This window comes from Lutjanus erythropterus, chromosome 9, assembly GCF_056507025.1.
Source record: "Lutjanus erythropterus isolate fLutEry1 chromosome 9, fLutEry1.hap2, whole genome shotgun sequence".
Lineage (NCBI taxonomy): Eukaryota > Metazoa > Chordata > Actinopteri > Lutjaniformes > Lutjanidae > Lutjanus > Lutjanus erythropterus.
The window spans coordinates 30901443-30926145 of NC_139325.1; the positions used below are offsets into that span (position 1 = coordinate 30901443).

The 24703-nt window shown below is 39.2% G+C and overlaps 2 protein-coding genes across 3 annotated transcripts in view; one reads left to right on the top strand and one right to left on the bottom strand.

Moving 5' to 3' along the window:
- LOC146321808 (glycoprotein endo-alpha-1,2-mannosidase-like protein) overlaps positions 1-10643 on the bottom strand; it is a 24375-nt gene extending 13732 nt beyond the window's left edge. The window contains exons 1-3 of the mRNA XM_084727085.1: positions 10557-10643; positions 4570-5643; positions 1119-1228 (exon numbers count right to left, since the gene is read on the bottom strand). Of these exons, the coding sequence (XP_084583211.1) occupies positions 1119-1228; positions 4570-5080 (621 nt within the window). The 5' untranslated portion in view covers positions 5081-5643; positions 10557-10643. The remainder of the gene's footprint in view (positions 1-1118; positions 1229-4569; positions 5644-10556) is intronic.
- lin28aa (lin-28 homolog Aa) lies at positions 9219-21106 on the top strand. 2 transcript variants are annotated; one of them, XM_084727088.1, is made up of 4 exons: positions 9219-9333; positions 10226-10398; positions 15494-15678; positions 20013-21106. In XM_084727088.1, exons 1-4 carry the CDS (start codon positions 9324-9326, stop codon positions 20230-20232), a joined length of 588 nt encoding a protein of 195 aa, XP_084583214.1. In that variant the 5' UTR covers positions 9219-9323; the 3' UTR covers positions 20233-21106. The 2 variants fall into 2 exon arrangements, with proteins under 2 accessions (XP_084583214.1, XP_084583213.1); XM_084727087.1 differs by lacking the exon at positions 9219-9333 and adding an exon at positions 9574-9733.
- Positions 21107-24703: the final 3597 nt, after the last annotated feature.

The following is a 24703-nucleotide window of genomic DNA, read 5'->3' on the forward strand; positions in this document are numbered from 1 at the left end:
CATTAACAAAAAACAAACAAACAAAAAAGGAAAGAAATGCTCATTAAAACTGCTATTTGCTCATTAAAAACTTTTTCATGTTTTTTGAACAAAGATAATGTAGAAATTGATTGTAGAGATGTAGGTAAATTATTCCAAAGAGATTGTCCTCTGTATTTCAATGTGTATTGGTTCAGGGAAGTCCGACAACATGGAAGATAGAAGTCTTTTGAGTGTCTTGTATAATGAGAATGAATGTCCGATTAAAACTTTAAAAAATCGGTCTGGTATAGTTTACATCAAAAGCAACATGTTGAAAACATTGCTAAGGAACTGAGACAAAAGCTTACTTTAGACATAAGTCCTGTTTCCCTTTTGAATTTAGGAGAAGGGTGGTCAATGCCACTTTTTTATACAAGTTCTGGATTATGATGATTTGTTGTATATTAGTGCAATTAATTCTGGGCAAGTTGTATTCATATCTCTGCAAATTTATTTCAGAATTTATCATGCAATCATTCTCTGAGATCAGCAGACATAAATATGCTCTCCGTCTCTAGTGTACAAACAGAGATGGGAGGGAAAGCCTTTATATTTTCTGCTCCAACCACTTGGAACAGTCTCCAAACAGTAATTTAATTTATAAATCTGATATTTCTTATTCGATTAGAAACTCTATGGTAAATGCTTCTGTTCTGGTCTTAGTCTACTCTTAGTCTTATTTTAGTATCATCCATTTTAAGTGTTATTTTATCTGTATCTGTTGTGAGATTTTTTATATTGCTTCGTCTTCAATATTTCATGCTATAGTTTATGATGCAAAAGAGACATGTTCAAGGTGATTTACCTATAATAAATAAATAAAAGTTTTAAACTCCCACTGCAAATGCCAATGCCAACATTATTGGTGGAAAACTTACTCCTCCAACAACAGCTGCTGCCTTAAAATGAACAAATCATTAAACAATCAGCACTCATTTTCCTGCGACAACTTGATGAATGCAGTAAAAATTGAGCTGAATATCATTCCCCAGAACAGATTTGATTCATTGCTCTTCCCCGAGCCTTGGACTCTTTCCCCACTTTGTTTCAGGTCCTCACACACACATACACACTCAAAATGTGCTGATGCCTTTTACCTTGAGGTTGTGTCTATATGCGGCGTCCAGTACACCTGGTACTAAATCCTCAGCGGGTTCCCCATTGTCGTCTGCCAGGCCCGGAGGATACCAGGACAGGACGAGAACACCTGGAGACACATAGAAACTCATGAGTCTGATCATCCATCCTGGACCAAAGACACTTGGTTATACCTCAGAGAGCACCTACTGATTAGAACCTATGTCCAAAATGCATACGAACCTCTAACAGTTATCTTATGCTTTGTTGAAATGATGTATGGATTTCATGCTGATTGTAAGAAATGCTGACAATCCTGTGGGGAGAAATGGGTGCTGAAAAACTTTTGCTGCCATTAATCTACTGTAACCGTTTTCACGCAGCCCTTCACACGGTTTTACAGACTCGTTTGAGACCATTGAACGAACACAGTCAGTTGCTCTTTTATTGAACGTGCTGTAAAAGTTCTGCCCTGATAAATCCATTAGGGTAATTACCACACATATTTTACAGGACTCAAGACAGATGCTGATGAGGTTTGTGGCAATGTGCTGTTTGCATAGATGGACTATGAGTCTATGGGTCCTAGGACGCAGATATGTAAAAGCCCTCACAGCCCCCCTAAATAGGAAATAGGCATTACAGGAAAACAGTAATTTTGCATCTTTTTGAAGTAATTTTGTATTTCTGGTCATTAATTGTATCTTTGGTGGTTTTGCATCCTTGTGGTCATTTTGTGTTTCCTTGCTGGAAGATCTAGTCATTTAGTGTCTCTTTGTGGTTGTTTTGCCTCTCTTGTTGTGCATCTTTATATCTCTTTGTGGTTGCATCTCTTTTTGTGTTTCCTTGTTACTGTTTAGCATCTCTAGTTATTTAGTGTCTGTGGTTGTTATACGTCTCTTAGTAGTCTTTTTGAATTTTTCTTTTGTTTGTGGTCATTTTGGGTCTTTGTCGTTGTTTTGCAACTCTGATTTTTTTTTTGCATCTCTTTGTTGTTGCTTTGCCACCCTTTGTGGTCTTTTTGCATCTCTTTGTTGTCATTTGGCATCTCTGGTCATTAGCATCTTCATTGTGGCGATTTTGTGTCTCTTTGTAGTCTTTCTTTGCATCTTTTCCTTGCTTTATGTGCCTCTGTGGTAGTTTTGTATCTCTTTGTAGTTGTTTTGCATTTCTGTGTAGCCATTTAGTGTCCTAGTCATTGTTTTTGTACTCTTTGTAGTCATTTTGCATCTCTTTGTGGTTGTTTTGCTTCTCTGTGTACTCATTTAGTGTATCTATGTGGTAGTTTTGCATTTCATTGTGGTTGTTTTGTAACTCTTTTTTGCTGTTTTGCAACTTTTTGCAGTTGTTTTGTATCTCTTGTGGTTGTTTGTGTCTCTTATCTGAATGCCTACCTGCCCATCACCCACATCTTGCACTGAATTGATGAATATGCATCTGTCATCTCTGGACTATTTATTATGTCTTGTTTTAGTAGCAATCTCTCTGCACAGCTCGAATTTGTGACAGCTCATAAATTCCAGCTAAGAAATGCTTCCTCATGCTCTGTGCTGGCTGAGAAATAACTTCATATCAGCCACAGCAGTGCCTGGCACCAGAGAGGATCTGGCACATCAGATATGCACTCAGAGCTAATTCATTAAACTCATGTCCCCTTGCTGTGGAGCTGTGGGGACTATTAGATTACAATACCCAACTATTGTCTGTGTGTATTAAGAATATGGTCGCCGCTATTCGTTTTATTTATGGGCCTCTGTGAAGTGGTGGGGAATCAGTCATCAAGCCAAGTGGAACTATTCAGAGTTTGGCTGGCTGCGGTGTCTAATTAAATGGATGATTTTAAATAAGAATTGTGAGGCGGCACTTCCGCGATCCATCTGTCAAGGCGGTGAGGTTTCAAAGGGCTGGATGGTCTGGTCATCACTCCGGATGGTGCACAATAACCAACTGAGCCGCAGGACAGAAACATCAGGGCCTATCATGTGTATGTTGCTGATAGCTGGACACGGCGGGCTGTTACACGATACCAGGTTACAGGTCCCTGCTGTCTTTTAGGCAAGCAATACTAAGACTACGACTAACAACACACCAATTAATATTTTATGAGATGTCCAAAAAACACATCTAAGCCTTAAGTTCTCAGACTAGAGAAGAGGGACATTAAAGGGTGTGATAATTTAATGTCATACATTATTTTAATTGATTAAATCTTGTAACTACAGTAAACATTCCAACTTAACCGTAGATAATTAGTTTTAAATTTGGTTATTCCATTCCCTTTGAAGTTTTTCAAGCTGTTAGCAGATGTGGTTTTGCCATCATTTTTATTAAATCTATTTGTCATTTGATTGTTGGTTGTCTGGCTTTAGATGTGTTGTTTCTTAAATGCTGGCTGTGAGGTTGTCTCACTGTAGATGTTTTCTTCTTTCAGGTGGCTCTCAATTAGATTATCTGTTTAAATAAAGTTCCAAAAATATTACCATTTATTGTCTCTCAGTGGAAATGTATCCTAATGGTTAGAGCTGCAATGATTAGTCATTTGATTAGTTGTGAAATATTAAATTAATCTGCAAAAACTTTGATAATTTATCATTTCACTCACTCTTTTTTAAAGAAAAAAAGAATTCACTGATCTCAGCTTCTCAAATATGAATATTTTCTGGTTTCCTTAGTCCTCTATGACAGTAAACTGAATATCTTTAGGTTGTGAGAAAAACAAGACATCTGACAACATCCCCTTGGGTTCTGGGAAACAGTGATGAACAGTAATATATATATACATATATATGTGAAAAATGTGAAAAATGTGCAGTAATAATTCTAATAATATGACCATTTCGTGTATTGTCTGGCCTTATTTTGTTAATTATTCAGAGGACATTGGCTATTGACGTTTTTATTTTACATTTGTGATGGCTTTTTCTATTCTATTAAAAACAACATATGTGAAACAGTTCAGTGCATCAAACGTCAGGTCATTTATATTAAATGTGTTTAAATGTGATCTTTGCCATATCAATATTTTAAGATTTATGCTTCCTAATAGCTTGATACTGACTTTAACCATACTACCCGCCCACCGTAATATGCTGCGTCAAAAAACACGCTAAACAGAACCTCACTTTAAAATTTCCTGAATCAGTTATGACATTGATAGTCACGAATGTTGTCCACTTTTTATACACTCCTGAAAAGTTGATCACTTGATCTCTGGAGCTTTTAAAGTACTGAAGGGTCTCTCTGTGCTGCAGCAGCAGAAAACTTGGAGCTGACCTGTGGGGAGCTGTCCAGTGGATGTGTGGTGCTGAAAATATTTTGTGCCCCTCAAGCAAAAGAAAAGCAGGCAGTTTTGCGCTTATACAGGCCAGATTTGTCTGTGCAGCTGCTGAGGACAAAAAACAACACTCAGCTCTTTTTTCCAATCTCTCTCCAAGAAACTCAGGGTGCCTTCATTGCATCTTTGAACTGTACCTGCTGCAGATGCTCCGATCTGCTCCATGTGGGACTCCAACACGTCCGGGTCCCTGGAGCTGTATGGGCCGAGTTCGGGGTAGAAACTGGAGCCGATGTCTTCAGGCGGCATGTGTCTCCCTCTCGGGTAGCTGGAGGCGATTTTAGGGTCCCAGTGTGGAACCAGGATGTGGTCCCAGTGAATGTACTTGCCGTCCATGTGTGGGTTGCCGTACCAGATGTAATAAAAAATATGAACATCATAAAATATGATCCCCTCCGGACCAGCGTTGGACAAAACTGCTTTGGTGTTGCTGCCAGCCGGGCGGGCTTGACCCGGGGAAGCGGTGGCGTCACGGGACGCGGAGCGCCGGTCCACCTTGCCCCCGATCATCGGCAGGAGCTCCAAGCCTGGAGCCAGATCCGAGAAGCCGTCAGTGGGCTTCAGGGTCCTCAGTCCCATCATGGTCCCAAAGATGAACAACGTGAAAAGAAAGAGAGCGATGCACGCTTTCCTCCGTAGTCTTGCCATGTTTGGTTGGAGTGAAACTGTAAACCAGGAGCGCTAATAAACCTCTCTAATCCTGCGAGCTACTCTTCAAAGTGTCCTGCTGCATCTGCATGTGACATCCCTCTGAAGTCATGACTAAAAAAGTGGCTACATGATTGCAGCTGCAGCAGACTACCTGACGCGGGTGCCGGTGAGATTTTTAACTTTCTTATGAAAGCTCAGTTTTTGCATTTTCTGCAGAAACTCACTTCCCAACGCGCTCCTTCTGCTCCATAAAATATGACTAGCCGAGTCTATCAACGTCCTCTCCCTCCAGCTCCTAGAGAAAGAACTGCTGGAAATTTCGCTTGTGCTCCTCCAGCTGGCGTGTCCCGCCCAGAAGCTGATCCATCCACCTGACACGGGACAGATGATCTGTGTCGAGATGCAGAGTGATGCTCTCCCGCTGATGGTGGCCGGAGGGGGTTTCCCAGCCTCCGCGGTTGGTTGTTTGGCTTCTCCTTCACACACGGTCCGTTTTTGGACATCAAAGAGGCGGGACTCGCCTGATCTCTGCTTTGCCTATTTGTGCATGGCTGCAGAGGCTTGCGCAGACAGAAATACAAAGTTTAAGAAGAAAAAAAAAATCGTCATATGGATGTTACCTAGAGATCAACAACACAAAGTTAGGCTTTACGCTTGTCATTTTGTCAGAGGCAATATAACAATGACTCACTGCAGTGTATTTGGATCTGATCTCCTTAACTGCAGACTCAGGATCAATTGACATAATGTTGTTTTTAAATTTCAAACTCCAGTGTTAGAAGTGGCGTGTCCTGCACAGTGAGCTCAGAGTTATACCGACATCTAGTGGTCATTGTATAGAACACAAGTGCACTTCATCATGCTGCCTTCAGGTGCTGCCAGACATTATGGTATCCTTGGTGTTATGATGTGCAGTTTAATCGGCAAAGGAGAGAAGGAAAGTTGGTAAACAAGAGTGGAAAAAAATTTGTTGTTAGTAGAATAGTAGGCCTATCTGTGATGGAAACCAGCCAACTCACTAAGTTTCTCAATTTTATTTATGTAGTAGGCCTATTTATTTATTTACTCCTTACTTATTTCTGTTAAGAACAAAATATCCCTTTAATTTTCGGGGTTTCTGCATGTTTCAATTTGTAAATTAAATGTTAGGCTGAGACCTTTTAAAGACCATTAAGAATGCTTTTCCCCCCTTTCTTTAAAACCTATTTTACGTCCATATACTAGCATGAAGTTCAACGCAGTCATGGTCTGGTTCAATGTTGGTTTGTAGTTGATACAGTGTGATCAATACGTTTTCTAGGAGGAAAAACAACAGGTTCATATTTTAATTTCAAGACCTTTCAAGATCAAACATTTCAAATTCGGATTTTAGATTTTCTGGGACCTACGGAAACCCTGCTTTTATTTACTATTACTAATACGGCGCTTAGAAGTTTATTGAAAAGCAACATGTCGCCAAAAGGACGCCCTGCGGTTTGATTTCATTCCCATAGAGAAAATAAAATGCTGGTGTAAAAACAGCGCTATATTGGATAAACTGATGTACAGCGCGGCCCGTAACGCCAAATCATGAGGCAGCCATCTTTACAGTGACAGTCCATTAGCTTGTTGCACTTTGGCTCGAGCCCAGCGCTGAGATCCAAACGCTTTGGCTTCCGGCCAAGATCATCTGAGGCAGCACTTCAGAGGCACTGACCCCTCCACTGGAAATGACCCGACTGCTGAGACTTCATTAGATTATTTTCCTTGTCCACAAAGCAGTTTGTTGAGGCATAAACTGATATTTCCTCATGCCCAACCGGCGTTAAAAAAAAAAAATCAGTTTAAAATAACCTCATCTTTTCAAAGTCGAGCACGTTGCTGTGCAAGCTGGTGGCATCTAAAGGCAATTGTAAACTATATTCCCGAATTTTGTCTTGTCAGCTTTGGTGATTGCCAATTTTACAATATGAATTTCTGACCATTTAATATTAAAGTGAGAGGAGTTGGACAAGATAAAAAGTCTGAAAAAAGCTCTTAGCTCAGTAAAACATTTTGCGTCAGTTTAAAGCAGATGTGGTGCAAATGATCATTATCTACTGCGCCAAACTGTGCATCAGCTGTATTTATTTAAATGTTATATTTCCGGTTGTTTAAATGTCAGAAATTGGGTACTTGCAGCTTCAAAGCGCATAATAAATTACATTAGGAATATGATCATTTAAAAATTTTGAAGATTTCGGAAATACCATAATAAGACAAAAAGGCTCCTCAAAATTGGACATACCACTTGTCATCTTACATCTCATAATTTTATTTTCCATTAAAAAACAAAAACAAACAAACAAAACATTAAATTAGGAAGATGAAAAAATCGTAGCAATGAGAAAAATAACGCTCATATTAATCAAAATCTATTTGGTGTATTATTCTGATTTATCGCAAAATAGTTCTTATATTTCAATGTCCCCGTTTTACCTTTAGTTGGAGGTTGTTTTAGAATCCTTCTTAGGTCAAGACGTCTCTTTTACTTTTTTTCATTTCTAATCGCCAACTTACCGTTGTAATACATTGATATGGATCATATTTTTCCCTGATTTGTGCTGTTATCATTTATACATTTTGGGATATTTAAAGCTGTCAGTTATGTAACATTTAGGGCCTTCAGTACGCGTGTTTTGCGGGTCCACAAGGGGTCGTTGTAGTAGTTGTGATTAAATCGACAGGTCATCTCTGAAATATCCATCAGGCGTCATATGGCCTGTATACAGAGGTGGTGCTGTGCTGCCATTTATCAAAATACTGATGATGATAATAATAATAATAATAATAATAATAATAATAATAATAATAATAATAATAATAATAATAATAATAATGATAATAATAATGTTCACGTTAGTCTCCACAGAAAAAAGTAACTAATTCACCTAAATCCTCTCACTCACTCTCTCAAACACACACACACACACACACACACACACACACACACACACACACACACACACACACACACACAGGCTAACGTGATGTTTAGCAGTATCATCAAGACCAAATAAAATTTTAGATTATTTTTCTTAAATTTTATAAAATAATATATATGCATCCGAATGAATATATATCTATATATAAATTGTATTATTATTATTATTATTATTATTATTATTATTATTCTTATTATTATTATTATTATTATTATTATTAATAGTGAAACAAATTAGTAGGTTACTTCGGCTTTAGACTCTTAAGCTTTTTGGTTAAAATCACTTTCCTATGTCTTTGAATCATCCATCACTCCACAAGGACACGAGTCAACATCTTAACGTGATGTGATCAATCACTATTGATCCATGAATTCGTTTGACCAGCTTGGCTTGTTTTCACGTTGAGGGTTGTTTTCTGTGTCCTTTTGTTGTGTTCGAGTCCGCTTTCGCTCTCTCGCATGTTGTAACTGCTCTTGTCGATGGTTTGACTCAGTTCCGTTGCTTCCTCCTCTGCTGATTAACATTAACGGATTAACATTACAATTGTTTGTCTTGCAGCCAAGGAAACGAATGCACGAATATAAGATGTCATGGATAATATGTGTATGTAATCCCTTGTATTGTCTTAGTAAATAATTCATTCATTATAAAAACTAACAAAATTAAACCAAAAATAACTTAAAATCCGTCTAAATGGATGCTTAAAAAAAGGCTCCACCTGGTTTAATTTCTTCCTATTGCCACTCCACTTTGAGTCAAAAGTGCTGCATGCATTTAGATAATATTTTAAGGAGGTAAATTATTTAATTCTGTCCATGTTGGTGTCATAATGCAAACCCTTTTTGAATTGAGAAGTGGCAACTTCAGAAACACCTGAATAAAACAGAAATACACCCAATCCTGCAAATAACATACCTTAAAATTTGATATATTGGTGCTTCTAATTACCATAATTGTAAATTTTAAGTAAGTAAACTTACTGTGACAATCATAGATGTGTATGGAAATATCATGAGGATATTATGATTATTTTTTATCAAATGTGATTGGTCACTGCACATTTGGGCCCTTCCATCACACAATATGCAATCTATATCCTTGGGGACTATAATTGTGAATCACGTGGACATGACCGAGAGTGTGGGGGGTTTGTTGGATGAGAAATGGTCATTTGTATTGACCAACAGAACCGACTGACCACTGCAGGAGAGAGGACACAAACAGAAAGACACGGGCAGCAGCAGCAGTGAACACTGGGAGTAAACTGGCCCTCAAACATGGCAGAAGGTATGTTTGGAGCTTTATGTGGACTTATCTCTGGGAGTGGTTGGAGTGCTTTCTGAAGGGGCTGGCTGGGTGTCTTTGCATTGTTTTTTGGAGATGTTTTAAAGGAAGGGTGGGGGGGTTCTTCAGCAAAAAATCCTGGCCGGTGACCCCCCACCCTCCTCACCCCCTCATTGTTTAGGGGGAATAGGTTGCCAGCCCCCTTTTGTTTACCTCCCACTCCCGCTTTCCCTCTCGCTGCGCAGTTTCTGCTTTTCACCGCATTTTGCATGAAAGTGGCAATCTGTGAGGATTACCCAGTTTGAGGGCTCAAAAAAAAAAAAGGATACTGTAGCTTGGGTGCTAATTTTGACTCAAGGCAGAACTGAAGACATGGGCTCCGTTTCTAACCAGGAATTCCCAGGTTGAGTAACAAAATAAGTTGAATTTTTACTTTTCAAAATAACTTAATTGAGTTGTCTTCTTATGTACTGTCCACCTGATTGCAATGGGACATTTTAAAGCATTGTTCACGCACATCACGTGTAATCCGTGTGTTTATCACCGCATTAATCGCCCTTTAGAAACTCTGACATGCAACTTCCAAGATTACTTATTTCGCGCAAACTCGCGGCATTTAGAAAGAAAGTTTAATGTTGTTCAGTTGCTTCCACGAAATTGGTTATTTTAAACGAAATTAAGCACAGATACTGCGTTCGCGTGTTACTGGTGCTCGTTTCATTGATTAATATTGATTGATGATGCAGCAACACGAAAGAAAGAAATGAAAAGTTTTTTGACTTTGCTGAATTTCTCCACTTTTTGAATTAAGTGTATAATTTAAAAAAAATCCCATTTGCAACAATATAGCATATATAGATTTTTTTTTTCGTAATTGCATACTTTTTCGTTGCAGGAGTGTGTAAGACCGAGGAGGATGAGGGACCGAGCACCGAGGAGGATTCACAGTCTTTCCATGGGGTCGGCGTGTGTAAATGGTTCAATGTCCGCATGGGCTTCGGGTTCCTGTCCATGACCAACCGAGAGGGAGTGCCACTGGACGAACCGGTTGATGTATTTGTCCATCAGGTAGGATTACTTTACTATTTGCTCGGTAGCTGAAACTACTTAAATAAAAATATACCCGACGCTCATGTGTTACTTACACACGCGAATAACTTGTACAAAAGTACCAACATCTTTAGGTCTGAAATGTACTTTTTCGTAAAACAAGTTAAATTTCTTACCAGCAGGAGTGAGATCATCGCACCTGTTTCCAATACAGCTTAATTAATTTAGGTTTCCCCCCCTCACCTAGTCAGCAGCTTCGAAACTACTGACCAATGAAAAAAGCCCCCAAAACGACAAAAAAAGAAAAGTATATTAAGAAAGGCTAACTTGTAAACAACAGAACCAATAATCTTTTGTATGGTATTTTGATATATAATTTAAGATAATGTAATATATTTTAACTGGTTTAGCTGGGTGGTGTTTTTTGCAGTGTGGTGGGTGTTTCTCCCTCAGGGGAACACGTGTTGCAGCCCAGCGGTGAGCTGCAGGCTTCCCTCGTGGTTTGATCGAGAGACACTGATGATAGACAGACAGAAATGTCTAAGTCATTTTATATTACTTTATTGTGATGTTTTCGACTGGTTATTGTCACTTTTTGTAAGAGGTTATGAATTTTTGTGTATTAAGTTGTATGATTCAGACAGTTTGTGGTCCCAGATTGAACTCCATGAATAGACATACTACCGAAACAAGGGCTATTGATCACTTATTTTTAAGCTTAATGCTTTTAATAAAGCCATTGTAGATAATGTTCATGATTTTGCTTTCGGTGGTACCTTTTTTCACTAGTCTTTTTACAATACAATCACTGTTAGGGGTTGCAACAAACAATTATTTTCATTATTAATTAATCTGTTTATGCTTTTAGTTGTTTGGTCTATAAAATGTCAGAATGGTGAAAAATGTGTTTCAGTGTTTCACAAAGCTCAAGGTGGCATCCTCAAATGTCTAATTTTGCACACAACCCAAAGATATTGAGTTCATAGTCAGAGGGCTAAAGAAACCAGATAATATTCATATTTAAGAAACTGGAATCAGAAAACTTTGACCTTTCTGTTTTTAATTACTCAAACTGATCACCAGATCGCCTTGAGGTTTTTTTTTCTGGCTGTGAAATTTGTCAGAATTTTGGATAAATGTAAGTAGAGCTTACAAGCTCTACTTACATTCAGTCCACATTCTGAGTTCAGCTTCTTAAATGTGAATATTTTCTGGTTTCTTTACTCTGTGACAGTAAATGCATTTTGATTATAGACATAATAAAACAACTGAGGATGTCAACTTTGGCTTTGGGAAACAATGATCGACATCTTTACCATTTTCTCACAGTGAAAATAATCATTAGTTTCAGCCTAAACTTAACTATATCCTTACTTTTTCGGATCAAACATCTTTCTCAGACTGAAGGGATAAAAGAAAACTCAGCTCATGCAGGTTTAGATCAAACCTTCATTCACCTTTTCATATTACAACGGGTGAGATGGGAGGTAGAGAGGTGGGGGTGCATCCATTTTCCCTCCTACTTCTCATGTTAGTGAGCGCCTCCATTGCTGTCTGATAAGACAGAGGCTTAGCATGTGAATGAGAGGAGTCCCCACTAGCTGCTCATTCACCTCAAGGTTCCTGTCATAAAGTGATTAAAGGCTCTTTGCTGTCTGCTCAACCCCCTTAGTGTATGTATGCGTGTGTGAGGCACTGTTTTACTGGCTTTAAAAAAGAAAGGAGCTCTCATGGTTTATTTTTGCCAGATTTCCCTGTCCACACCACACCACCACTCACTAAGGCCTCGATCAGTTTCTTTTTCAGATATAATTTTATTTTCTATCAACATATTCATATAAAGTCAGTCTATGTTCTACATTTTATTCTTAGAATGTAGTTTCCACACGTTGTTCACTCAAGCAGTGCTTACTTGTTTCATTATGATCAAGCATAGAGATTCCATTTTTCTGTGTAACCGTTGTAACTGAAATATTGTTTGACTATGCTCAGGGAATTGATACCTGATTAATCATATTGCAAACCAAAACACGAGTTCAAGAGGGGTTAGAAACTTGCACTTTGGTGCTCTGGGAGTTAGAGAGATTTAAAACAAATGGAGAATGGGAAAGGAGTGGGTGTTTCTATTAAAGGTATAATAACTGCCATGATACTGTATGTAACTCTAAAAATCCCAAACTCTCGTGTCTTTACATCCTGAAAATAAGTTGATTATTGCTCCAACTTTAAAAGGGACACTTCACCCAGTTTACCCATTATGCATTCATGAAGTTTATCCATTTAGATTGCAGAGTTTTGGAGATAATCAAAAGTAGAGATGTTTACTTTCTCTAAAATATAATGGAACTGGATGCCATTCAGCTTTTGGTGCTCAAAGTGCAACAAAAACATTTGAAAACAACACCAGCAATCTGCTGTAACTACTTTCTGGCTACTAGCAAAAACTAGAAAGAAAGTACCTCTTACATGAAACTGCTCACAACAAGATCTGCAGATTATCTTGAGAAACTGGTAACTGGGTCATGACACTGTTGGTGAGTTTTTGAAATGCTTTTTTTTGTACTTTAAGCACCAGAAGCAGAGTACCATGCAGTCCCATAATATTCAAGTGAAGGCAGATATCTTTATGGCCGATATCACCAAAGCTCAGCGACTTGCACCAAAACTATCACCTTGGTTAAATAGCGCTGCAGGTGAGAGGAAAAATATAAATTTTAGATTTTGGGGTGAATTGTCCCTTCAAAGGCAATTCACACTAAGAGGGACAAGTTGTACTGCTCAGTGCTTTACTTGAGCAATAACCTCTGCTCTCATTTTGTCCACAAGAAATGCGTAACCAATGACTTATTTCCCTCTCTGTCACTAGAAAAAGTAGACACACGCGTGTCAGTGATGGATGTATAGGGGTTATGGCAACGTAAAAGGCCTCAGCCCTAAAATTAGTGGCCGCGTGTCAAGGAAAATTAACTCCCAGGGTCCTCTGGCCTTTGTGCATGTGGACAATAGAGCCATGCATCCGAATGAAGCACCCCTCGGCCGTGACCGAGCCCCTCTTTGTCTCAGCAGCAGTCCCGCTATTGTCCCTCGCTGCTCTGATGTCTTTCTCTGCCTCACTTGGCTTCCAGACACATTCTGGACAGAGTTTACAGTACACCCCACTAATAATGCCTCAACATCACATCCTTGAAGTTAAAGGCCTCACCCTGATCTGTACCTGTGAGAGTATGTATGGATAACCTGATGTAAGGCATGTGGCTGCTGAGGGTCCGTTATGGGGGTGGGGAAGGTCACACATGGGAGAGGAAGTGGGTTAACGGTCACCAGGGCTGAGAGGCCTGATGGGATTGGGGCTATGTGGATGTCCATGTTACCACTCATATGTCATGGCTCACCAGTCGTATGTCCTCGCCGCTCAGGACTTTGGAGCAGATGCTTTAGCAGATGGATTAGAAAAGATGATGCTGTGTTGTTGTTGTTGTTGTTTTCACTGCAGAAGGCGTTAATTTGTAGCTCATGAGAACTATTGGTTGTGTTTGTAACGATTCCAACTTACATTTGAGGACTGAAGTCTCCTTCCTTATTGGTTGTAGGGCTGCAACTAATGATTATTTTCATTTTTTAACTGATGCAGCTCTGCCTCTGTTTGTAATGATTACAACATTAATTTTGAGGGCTGAAGTGTCCTTCCTTATTGGTTGATTAATCTGAAGCTGTATCTTTGAGATTTCCTACTTGTATCTTTTAAATAATAACCTCTCACAAAGGATTCTCCTGTTGGATTTGGTTTAAAGCGGTCCTCAGACTTCGCTTTGAGAAGCTCAGACATGGACTGTTGTTCATAATTAACAGATAGACGTGACTTTATTCAAAAATTAAAGGTAAAAAACAGGATTAATGTCTGTCAAAACAAACCTACTACATGATAGATCTTTCTTCCTGTCTGCTATAGTTGTGACAGGTTAATCTCACCGTCCCACCAAAGGGAATTTTAGAAAGGGGTTTCCCATGTTGTGTTAGTCGATCTCTGGGTTTTATCCTTGAAACCGCACCACGCCTTCCTTTCCGTCATCTCTCTTTTCTCTGGAAATGGAAACGTTTCTGGCAAAAAGAAGAACCTCCTCAAGGTCATGTCAGGTGAACAAGTGAATATGTTGCTTAAGAGGAAGATAAATTGCTGTTTACTCAGAGCATATTTGAATCACCAGTTCCATTGTTGATTAATTAAGCTAACATGCCTCTCTAGTGTTCATCAGACACACCACAAAATTAAATCATCATGTACCCTTCACAGAAAAAGATGTCACCTAGTCAAACACTGATATCAAAGGAAGCCATCAATCACTTGTGCATTCCCTAAACTTTTATCTTCCACGTCTTTCTGCCAAACAACTATCCAAGGAATGTCACCCTGACCCCCAACCTCCCAGAGAAGCCGCGCTGCCTTCTCACCCCACCCCCAACCATAGTACTAACCCGTGCATCCTGCAGTTTAGGGTTAGTGGTGGTGGTCACTGTGTTAGTGGAGCTTTGTGATGTGGGTGGGAAGAGGGATGAGGTGGGGGGAAGCAGTGTGGAATGCTGTTCCTCCGGAGGGGGGGGATGGGTTGAAGGTTATCCTCGTTAGATTTACCACTCAAACACAGCATAAAGACAAAGCAGCCTTAGAGCGGTGCCTTTAATGCAGGGCAGTATGTGTACAAACTGATCAGTAAAGAGGCAACAGTAAGCTTTGTAGAGCTTGTCTCTTTATCAGGTGAGGCATAATGATCACCTTAAAATACCACATACCTGATAAGTGTTATCAGGCTCTGATGCTATCACGCAATAAGGAATGGGTGGTGGCTGTTCTCAAGGGTCAAAGTAGCCAGAGGTTTTTGTGTAATATAGCAGGTTTTAAGAAATCCACGACTGCTGTGCTCTGTTATTATCATTATCAGTATTATTATTGTTAATTATCTGTGGCGGTGAAAGGATTGAAACATTCATTTATCCCTTTGTGGTTTGACTCTTCCTGACATCCTTATTAGGGCTTAAGTCAGTATAAAACTGGAGTTTCCCAAACACCAAACAATAATTTTGATGCTGGAGCCTATTTTCCTTTGTCACCTTTCAGAGCAAGTTGCACATGGAAGGCTTCCGCAGCCTAAAGGAAGGTGAGGCGGTCGAGTTTACCTTCAAGAAGTCATCAAAGGGCCTTGAGTCGCAGCGAGTTACCGGACCGGGTGGCATCCACTGTTTGGGCAGCGAAAGGAGACCCAAAGGCAAGAAGGTCCAGAAGCGACGTTCAAAGGGAGACAGGTAAGCAGGGGTGGATTAGGAAAGAAGAGGAAAGACATTTAAATGATATGTCAGTGTCAAGTAAACACTCAAAATTAGTAGAGTGGACAATTTCATTGTGGGATTCTCTGTGATGCCATTAGGGTCATACAGTTTATTTAAATATTAACACAATTAAAATATGGCCAAGTGCAATATCCAAATCATAGAAGGTGTTTTTGATTGTTTTTTATATTACAGGACAAAACAGCATTTTTGTGACTGTGACAAAACAGCATTATAAGAAAGTACTGCAGGGCTTCAGAGATGCCCTGAGCTACAAATCTTGTTCTCCAGATGTATGAAAACATACTTGTTTGGTACAAGCCCAACTAATGTCATCATGATTTCAGTAGGTTTTTTTTCCAGTGAAAATGCAAATTGCGATGCAAAAATTATAATTTCCACTAATTGTGAATCGTCTTGCAATTGCAAGATCTGTCAAAATGATCATAATGATTTTTTTTGCAATATTGTGTCGTTCTAAATGGCACGCATCCTCATTTTGTTTCTCTGCTACACTGGATGCAAACTCATCAGTACCAGAGGGCATTTTCTAATTTCACACACTAAATTATGCTGAGAAGATTTCACACAAAGCATCCTTAAAAAAAACACAACTGTAGATTAAAAAGTACTATTTGTGTTGTAGATCTGGAAACTATAGTATAAGCTGCCAAAACATAAACTTTTAAAACATTAATAAACACTGGTGCATTTTTGAGATAATGCATGAATGATTTATTCATTCTAAGAAGCATGAGAAATCCATAAAACTGTAAAGAAACACTAAAAGGCACAATTCACCCCCAAAATCCAAAATACATATTTTTCCTCTGGCCTGTATTGCTATTTATGCACCCAGATTATTTTGTTGTGAGTTGCTGAGTTTTGGAGAAATCTGTCATGCAGATGTCTCCCTGTTTTGGAATACAGTGGAACAAAGGGGCATTTGGCCAATGATACTCAAAACGCCATTCATGTTTCCAGGAATCATGACTCGGTTACAGTTATGAGTAGTTTCATGTAGAAACTACTTTCTTTATACCATAAAAAGAAAAAAGAAAAAACCTCGAATGATAAATAGCACTGCAGGCCAGAGAAAGATTATGTATTTTTGCTTTTGGGGTGAACTGTTTATCTAAAAAAAAAAAAAAAACAAAAAAAAAAACATGAGAGATGCATGGTTTTCATTTGACAGCGACAATTGATACACTTTTACATTAGGGACCCTTTGAGGTTTCTCAGTAGTACACAAACAGTTATTGTGGTGTCCAGTTTGGATCAGATTATACAATGGTGTTTTAGTTTCTCCTCATTTTCCTTCCTCTTCCTTGACCCCCAACCCCCACCCTCCAGCCCTAGCAAGGGTCACACCAGCAGGCTTGACGTGTGACCTGGATCAATAACTGTTTAAATCTGCTGGCCCCTGGTGAATTCACACCCACTGACTCTCTCTTCCTAAACCTCTTCTAAATTGAGATTTGTTACTCCAAAACCAAATGAAGAACAAAAATCGCAGTTATGAATAACATAAACATAAAGATTTTGTTGGTTCTAGTAGCACTTGGAATTTTCCTGTGAATAGTCTTAAGCATGTCATTCCTCATTACAGCCAAAGCGATCTTTTTATATTTTTCCACACATGATCCTTGAAAAAATATGAGCTATTTTCATGAATTACAGAATAGCCAAAAACTTAAAGATCAGTCTGCAAATACATCTTTTTATTCAGAAACATTTCCTCTGAAGAGTCAGGAGTTTCATGCAACTCTGTCCCTCCAATCAAAAGAAAAAAGAGCCAAGGGGGCCTTGATTTTATTTTTTTTTGGTAATTTGTTGAATAGCAATATAGCGCGGGGTTAGAGGTGTATCAACTTCACCCTCCTGTCAGTTGTGATTAGAGCCAGAGAGTAGTCAGTGTGAGAACAGAGATCATTACCGCCTCAAAGAGTCCTGGGAGGCCGGCTGTGGTTCAATAACTCTCCCTAGGCCGCGCTGATCCATTGATAAGATATCATTCCCCTCTAGCGTATTTCATTATGCAACACTGGATGGTGCTTCATTGGTTCACGCATGATTGATTGATCATATTTATAACCAATAGTCAGATATGAGTAGGACAGGAGTAAGGAGTTTCTTAGGTTTTGCCACCAAAGTGAACACTCTACATTTTACAGACCACCTTGGTGAGTGAGTGTGTGTATATATATGACTGAGGGTGGGGAAAAAGCTCCTGTCCATTTAATTGATAACAGATGTAAGAGCCCGGGCAAGGGGGTGAAAGGTCACAGTTGTCATGGCAACAGTGTATGAGTAAATGCAAGAGGGCTGGGGGCTGGGATGGGATTGGGGGTTAGAGAGCTGAGGAGGAGGAGGGGGCAGGGTTCAGAGGTCATTACTGCAGCTTTTTTAGACAAAGGGACCACTTCCCCTTCCCTCCACTTGCCTCCTGATGGATGCTGATGTAGGGAGCTTCTGTGATGTGACGGTATAGACCTTGACACCACCCCAACGGCCAAAGCCACAAAGCCACACTGACCCCTCGGCAGCCGCCCTGGTCAATCCTCATCTGCCGCTACAATGGTGGCAGGGGGTCCACAGTGGCACAGGCCGACCGCCCCACGCCCACCACCCATCTGTCTTCCACCCCTGCACACGTGGCCATTCTATAGATGATGTTCGAACAGAGGTGGCCGATGGCACCCCTTATGGCTCCCGCTGACCCCTTATGGTGTTCATTTCTAAAGTTCAATGCTGATGAAACGGATGCTTTACTCTTCGATACAAAAGAGTCCAACGGGAAGTTTTTGGCAGTGACAAACTGACAAATAGGTCAAGCTGTTCACGATAGCTAGAGATAAAATGAGCCATGGCAACCATACCAGGTCAGTGGAAAATGGGAGCCCTGTCACTTTATTTTTGGAATTTTGTTGACCACATGAATGGTGGAGTAAAAGATTCTGGAGAAAGATAGTTGACTGTTGAGTCTCATTCCCAGGTTGATCTAAGCCACCAACCCAAATACCTTTCTTCAAAATATCCTCCTCTATTAAACCTTCCAGAATCTCCTGCTTGCCCAAACATTGGTAATAAGAAGATTTAATAAAATTTGGCTCTAATTTTTGATCATCTATGAAACATGACATGTTTTGAGATGCCCTCCTCCAAAGAGTAACATGGTATGACCTGGAATGCCCTTGTAAGATTTATGACCAAAAACTCATGTCATTCTGGGTGAAATGTTGCCATCTAGTGGTTTACTGTACAACTTAAGCTCCACTCAAAAATGTGGTTTGGTTATGGTTATTTCATTTGGATATCAACAGTGCAGAGTGTCAAGATTCAAGATCTACATTGTCATTGTGCAAGCACAATGTAATTGCAGTTGTGTGAGCCTCAAATTGCACCTTGTAATAACATTCAGATTCACACATATTTACAAAGAATGAAAGATTTTAGCAACAAACAAAAACGAGCAAGATAAAGTATATAATTACCAATAAAATTCAAGTAAAATAAAAGTAACACGTTAATTCAATAGAGTTTCATACAAGAAGGCTGTTTTCACATGGGTCTGCTAAAGGTGGAAATATTCTCTGGTTAATCTTAAATATCAGTTAAAGATATGCATGTAAGCATAACTGTTACATCACAACTTCTTTGGAAGCCAATTAGGGTTCAATAAATGATATAACAATGGACTTTCCAGTGAAGTAGTGCACATCTTGTGTTGATTGTGTCAATTAAAGTCTTTAAATTAAATCCTTTTCAGAGAGAAGGTGTGGTCTAGATGTGCTTTTATTTGTTAATTGAACTTTTTTGTGGGGAAAAAAGATTAGACACGTAGGGTTTTATGTCTTTAAACATTTCTTTAGATATAATCAATACTAGTATATTGATAGTTTACATGGCTCTTTGTATTTTCACTTGGCTACTTGTAGGGGTCAATTGTATGAGCCACAGAGTATCACCTGCAGTTTCTCTCAGCCCTATGGAGCCTTTTTTTCATCCTGCAGCTCCTTCTTTTGGTTTTCTGGCCTGTAACTGCACTTTTTTGATTAAATCTCAGCTGTCTTAAGCACAAAAAAGCTCTACAAACCAATTTTGCACTACCTGCCTAGCACCAAACAGTATACAGACAAAGGTAGCAACTAGCTGGTAAGTATAGTGTAGAGTGTTCAGCAGGTACAGTGTCAGAAATGTCAACTCATCTCATCTCAGCGTTATTTATATAGCACCTTTCTTTCACACATTGACCATATCAATCATATCAGCACACATTACATCTCACAAAATGTTCTCTTATCTTGTAGGTGCTACAACTGCGGAGGTCTGGACCACCACGCCAAAGAGTGCAAGCTACCGCCCCAGCCCAAGAAGTGCCATTTCTGCCAGAGCATCGACCACATGGTTGCCAACTGCCCAATCAAAGCACAACAGTCCTCACCGGGTTCTCAGGGAAAACCGTCCCCCTCGAAAGGAGACGAGGAGGAGCACAGCCACTCGGTGCCGGCTCCCGAGACCTCCGATTAAAGGAGAAATTGGGCAACACTGACGCCGGGGAAGCACAGAGGCCAATCAAACTGCTTTGATGGATAGATGGGACGCACGATTCCCATCCACCTGTCGAAGTCGCTTTTGGAACTACCTCAGGTTAAAAAAAATTGCTGATGAAGAATGTTGCTGAAGTTTTGTTTTTCTTTTTGTTTGTTTTCATTTGGTGTAACACTCAGGAATACTGCTGTATTATTGCACTCAGGACGCTTTCTAAATGTTTGAATCACTGCTGTTCTTTCAGGGGGTTTGAGATTGTAGTGAGCAATGCCATATAACGGATTATCTTGATGAGATTTTTGTAGGACCTGTGTTTTCTTTTACATGACATTGTGCTCCCCTGTGGGCATGATACCTCTTCTGTTTTTGCGCAATACTCAGTGTGTTTAGTATAGAGCTACACTTTTGCTGCCTTACCATTTAGTCTCCTTCCTGACTGTTACACCTCATTATCCGACAAGGCAGAGTCGTGACAGTTAGTACCTCTGTAATGAATGTTAGTTTGCATACGGGGAATGGGAGGGGTTTGTGAAAACACATGGGACGGGTTTTAGGGTATAGCTATAGGCAATGTATTGGCATCTGCCAATATTGCAATTGACCATCCAGTAATCCTGGGGCCAAATGAATGTCATACCAGAAGTGATTTCAAGCTTTTGGTCAGAGTTATTTTTTTTGTCATTTCATTACTCTCATCCAGTATCTTGCTGGCTTGGTCTACCTCATTGGTGCATATTTGGTCTGCTACAAAAACTGTCATTCTAGCCGCTGATGGTAAACCAAATATTCTCAAAATACTGCTATGGAGATTGTGATTTGAATTGGGATTAAATCAAATCCTTTTTGCACTACAGTATTTACACAACATTGCCATTTGAGTCTTTAAATCTCTTGAACCTCATACCAACATCACAGCTGGATGTGGTCTGTTGTACTTTGATGTGTGATGTAGCGTGGAACTCTAGCTCTATGCTATATCACAACTGCTCAGTGCCATACAACATGTTCTCACCACTGATTGGTGGGAAAAGCCAGACTTTTAGACTGGGTGTAGTAGTAGTCTCAACCATAGAGGGCAGCCAAACACTACTTTTCTGCCTGGTGTGAAGGCGATGGTAAGGTTTATTTTAGCTGGGGTTGTATGAGATACTTATCCACAGTCAGTGTATTACCCACAGTAGATGGCTGTTGGCACACCCCCAGTTCGGAGAAAGATGGAAACAATTTACTGCTGTGGACAGGGTCAGCAAAACATTTTAGCCACTTAAAAAAAGCCCTACAAAAACATCAAAATTAGTGTATGCTTTTTGTAGTTTTCACCACTGTACCTTGCCATCAGGCTGCATTTTCTCATAGGAAACAGCCATTATATAAGTCATTATATAATCTTTCTCTCAACTGGACTCCACTCAACAATAGCCATTTTACATTGCAGAAGACAGGAGTTATTGGTCTACCGCTGCCTCAATCGGTTACTTTCTTTGTGTTATTGTCTGACTTAGGTGGTTTAAAATGTTAGTTTGGATTCACACAATAACCCAAACAAACAAAAAGACTGAGGCAGCAACTTCTGTAAGGTAAAATGACTGATTTTGTTAGTAGAGAGACAGAGAGAGAGCGCTATTTGGCTCATATAATGGCCGTCTGTCTGAAGTCAAGAAAAAGCAGGGAAGGTATTAATTTGAAGTATAGCATGCACTTCTGCCTCTCTTTAGTGGCTAAAATACATTTTACTGATGGTACGGTCCACAGCAGTACATTGCTTAAAATCTCCTTGCTGCAGCTATGTCTGTCTGCTACTCCAAAGCACCATCTACTGTTGGTAATACACTGACTATCAATAAATATCTCATACAATCCTGCTTTAAATAATTCACACTATCTCTCTAAGTTTGTCTTTAACCTGTCTGACAGCTGGAAGCATGATGTTGGTCAATGTTCCACCTACATTATATTCTCATTTTATTGGCTGCTGTGTGAAATACTGCTGCTTCATAAATACCTCAACCTGGATTTGATAGAATTCCAACAAATGTGATACTAAACCCAACACATTACATCATTGCTGCTAAGATACTTGACCTGGACTGAGTTAGTGAGGGGTCCAGCTAGCTCTCCTCTCGATACTTGAATAAAATGAGGCAGAATCAGCCATGATGTTGCCAGTGGGAAGGCTGGTGTTTTTGTTTATATCCGGTGCGATCCATTTGTAGGTAGTTATTTAAGACATTACCTCCCCTATAACCCTTAGTAGGGTAATAGTACAGGAACACCAAGCCTGCACGGAGGAGCATGTAGAACTAGCTAGCTAATCAGCATTTTACTCCCGTTTTACAGGAGAAGCTGACAAGACTTTTACACCCAATTAATATATATGTAAAATTATTCTAAAGCCTTTTTTAAATAATCATACTACTTATTTATTTTCATCCAAGAATGCTGCCACCTCTCCTTCTGCTCTTGTTGAAGCCTCTCAGCAATGAATGGTAGACATAAAAAAAACTGCCACATGTCATTTAAAGCTCCATATGACTTGAGAATATATTTGGGTAACACGCTTTTAACATCAAGGTACTTGTATTACTTTGTACATATATGCTTGATAAATCATTGTCCTTAACAATAATCCAATGCAGTATGAACACAGTTGAACCGTAATATATTGCAACACAAGAGTAACAATATACAGAACATACTGTACAGGTACATAGTATTATGAAAACTGACGTAAACTGTGAGTTTGTTTTATTTTCTTTGTCTTGTATGATTTTTTTTTTATACTTTTCTTTTTGTGCGCAATGAGCCTTTCTGAAGAGAGTCCCATTGTTATTCCTATCTATCTATGCCAAAACCAATGCAATGTTACTCTGCACTAAACATGTGTAAGATGCATTAATTAAGTTTTATATTCAGTTTAATCCTTTGAATATATGTTCCATATTCTATATTATTTTTTTAGACTTTCATATACCTCATACAGTCAGTCTTTTGCTGGTTGGAAACAGAAATACCTCCGCTCACAGGCTCATCTCAGGAATTGCCAATCTGAAAACTCAGGGAATATTTCAGATTGACTGGAAGGAGTCGAGGAGTTTATTCTAGACAAAGCAGGGACTGAATGCTCATCCGCATGATGTGAAGAATAGGGCAAGGAAGCCAAAGTAAAAAGGGTTTGGGAATGTCTTGGTGCAACAGTTTCTCTTTTTACTTTTAAGGAAAAATACTGTGGCCAAAAAAATAATGATGATGTGAAACACTTAAGATTGAGATTCACAAGCTTTTTGACTACTTTGTTTGCTTTCCATGCACCCAGTGTGATGATGATCTTTATATTTTCTCCTCTTTGACATAGCTTGCCATGTTATGATATGATGTGAAGAAAATGTTCCACTATTATTGTATTTTTTCCTCGTATAATAATCGTTGTAGATGGGGATGTAGTAGAATATTGTTAAAGGGACTGGGGCTAGTAGTATATAATCTGGGGTTGTCTCATCTCAACACATGGCCGATACTTGGTGTTTCAGACTATCAATGCTTATGACAAAAAGAATGTGTCATTGATGATGACTTAATACTCAAAAAATATTGTTTCACATGCTGCCATTATGTGGTGTTTACAAGTTTAAAGGCTGCAGACGCAAACACTGTTTTGATAATTCCACTCAGGATCACGAAAGGATGAAAAGATTGTTAAAGTAAGTGCTCTGAATAGATGAAATGGTTTAGTTTCTGTGTATTTTTCTGTTGAATTTACCACTTAATGATTGCAGTGCCAGTGTATCCTCTGACTTGAACATTTTCCTCTCCCTCCTCTTAAAAGGGATACATACACGTGGATGACTTTTGTTATCAATCTCTGTGAATAACTTTCTTTAAAATCCCCGAAACCTGCTGTACTTAGTGATGTTTTGAAACTATCATTTGGAGAAAAAAAATCCATGGAAGACATTCTGATTGCAACAAACCTGTTTAACCCCTCAGTGTTGTATTATTGTGATGATTGTCGGGTGTTAGATGGGTTAGATATTCCTTGAAAATCCAAAGACATGTAAAAACGTGCTCAGGGTAACATTTGAAGCATATCAAAGCATTCTGTGTCACAGTTTTCTTTATGTTGTAGCCTACATCCTGTTTGTGACCATCAGCCATTTAACTTGTGATGTTGTATCTTATCAGATAAATGACTAGAGCTACTTCCACAAAAAATGTGCATTTATTACTGATGAATGTATCAATGTTGACTGCCATAAAACTACAACTATCTTGATCTATCTTATCTTGATTTAATGGCTAGTTTGTCAATGATGAGCAGCATGTAGGCTTTTCAAAGTATTACTGTGATTATGTTTCTATATGTAAAGATCTGCTCCATTTCCTAGTAAATATGTCAATATTCATGTGTGTTTTGTCTTCTTGCTCTGAACTAACATTACAACTAAAATACTCT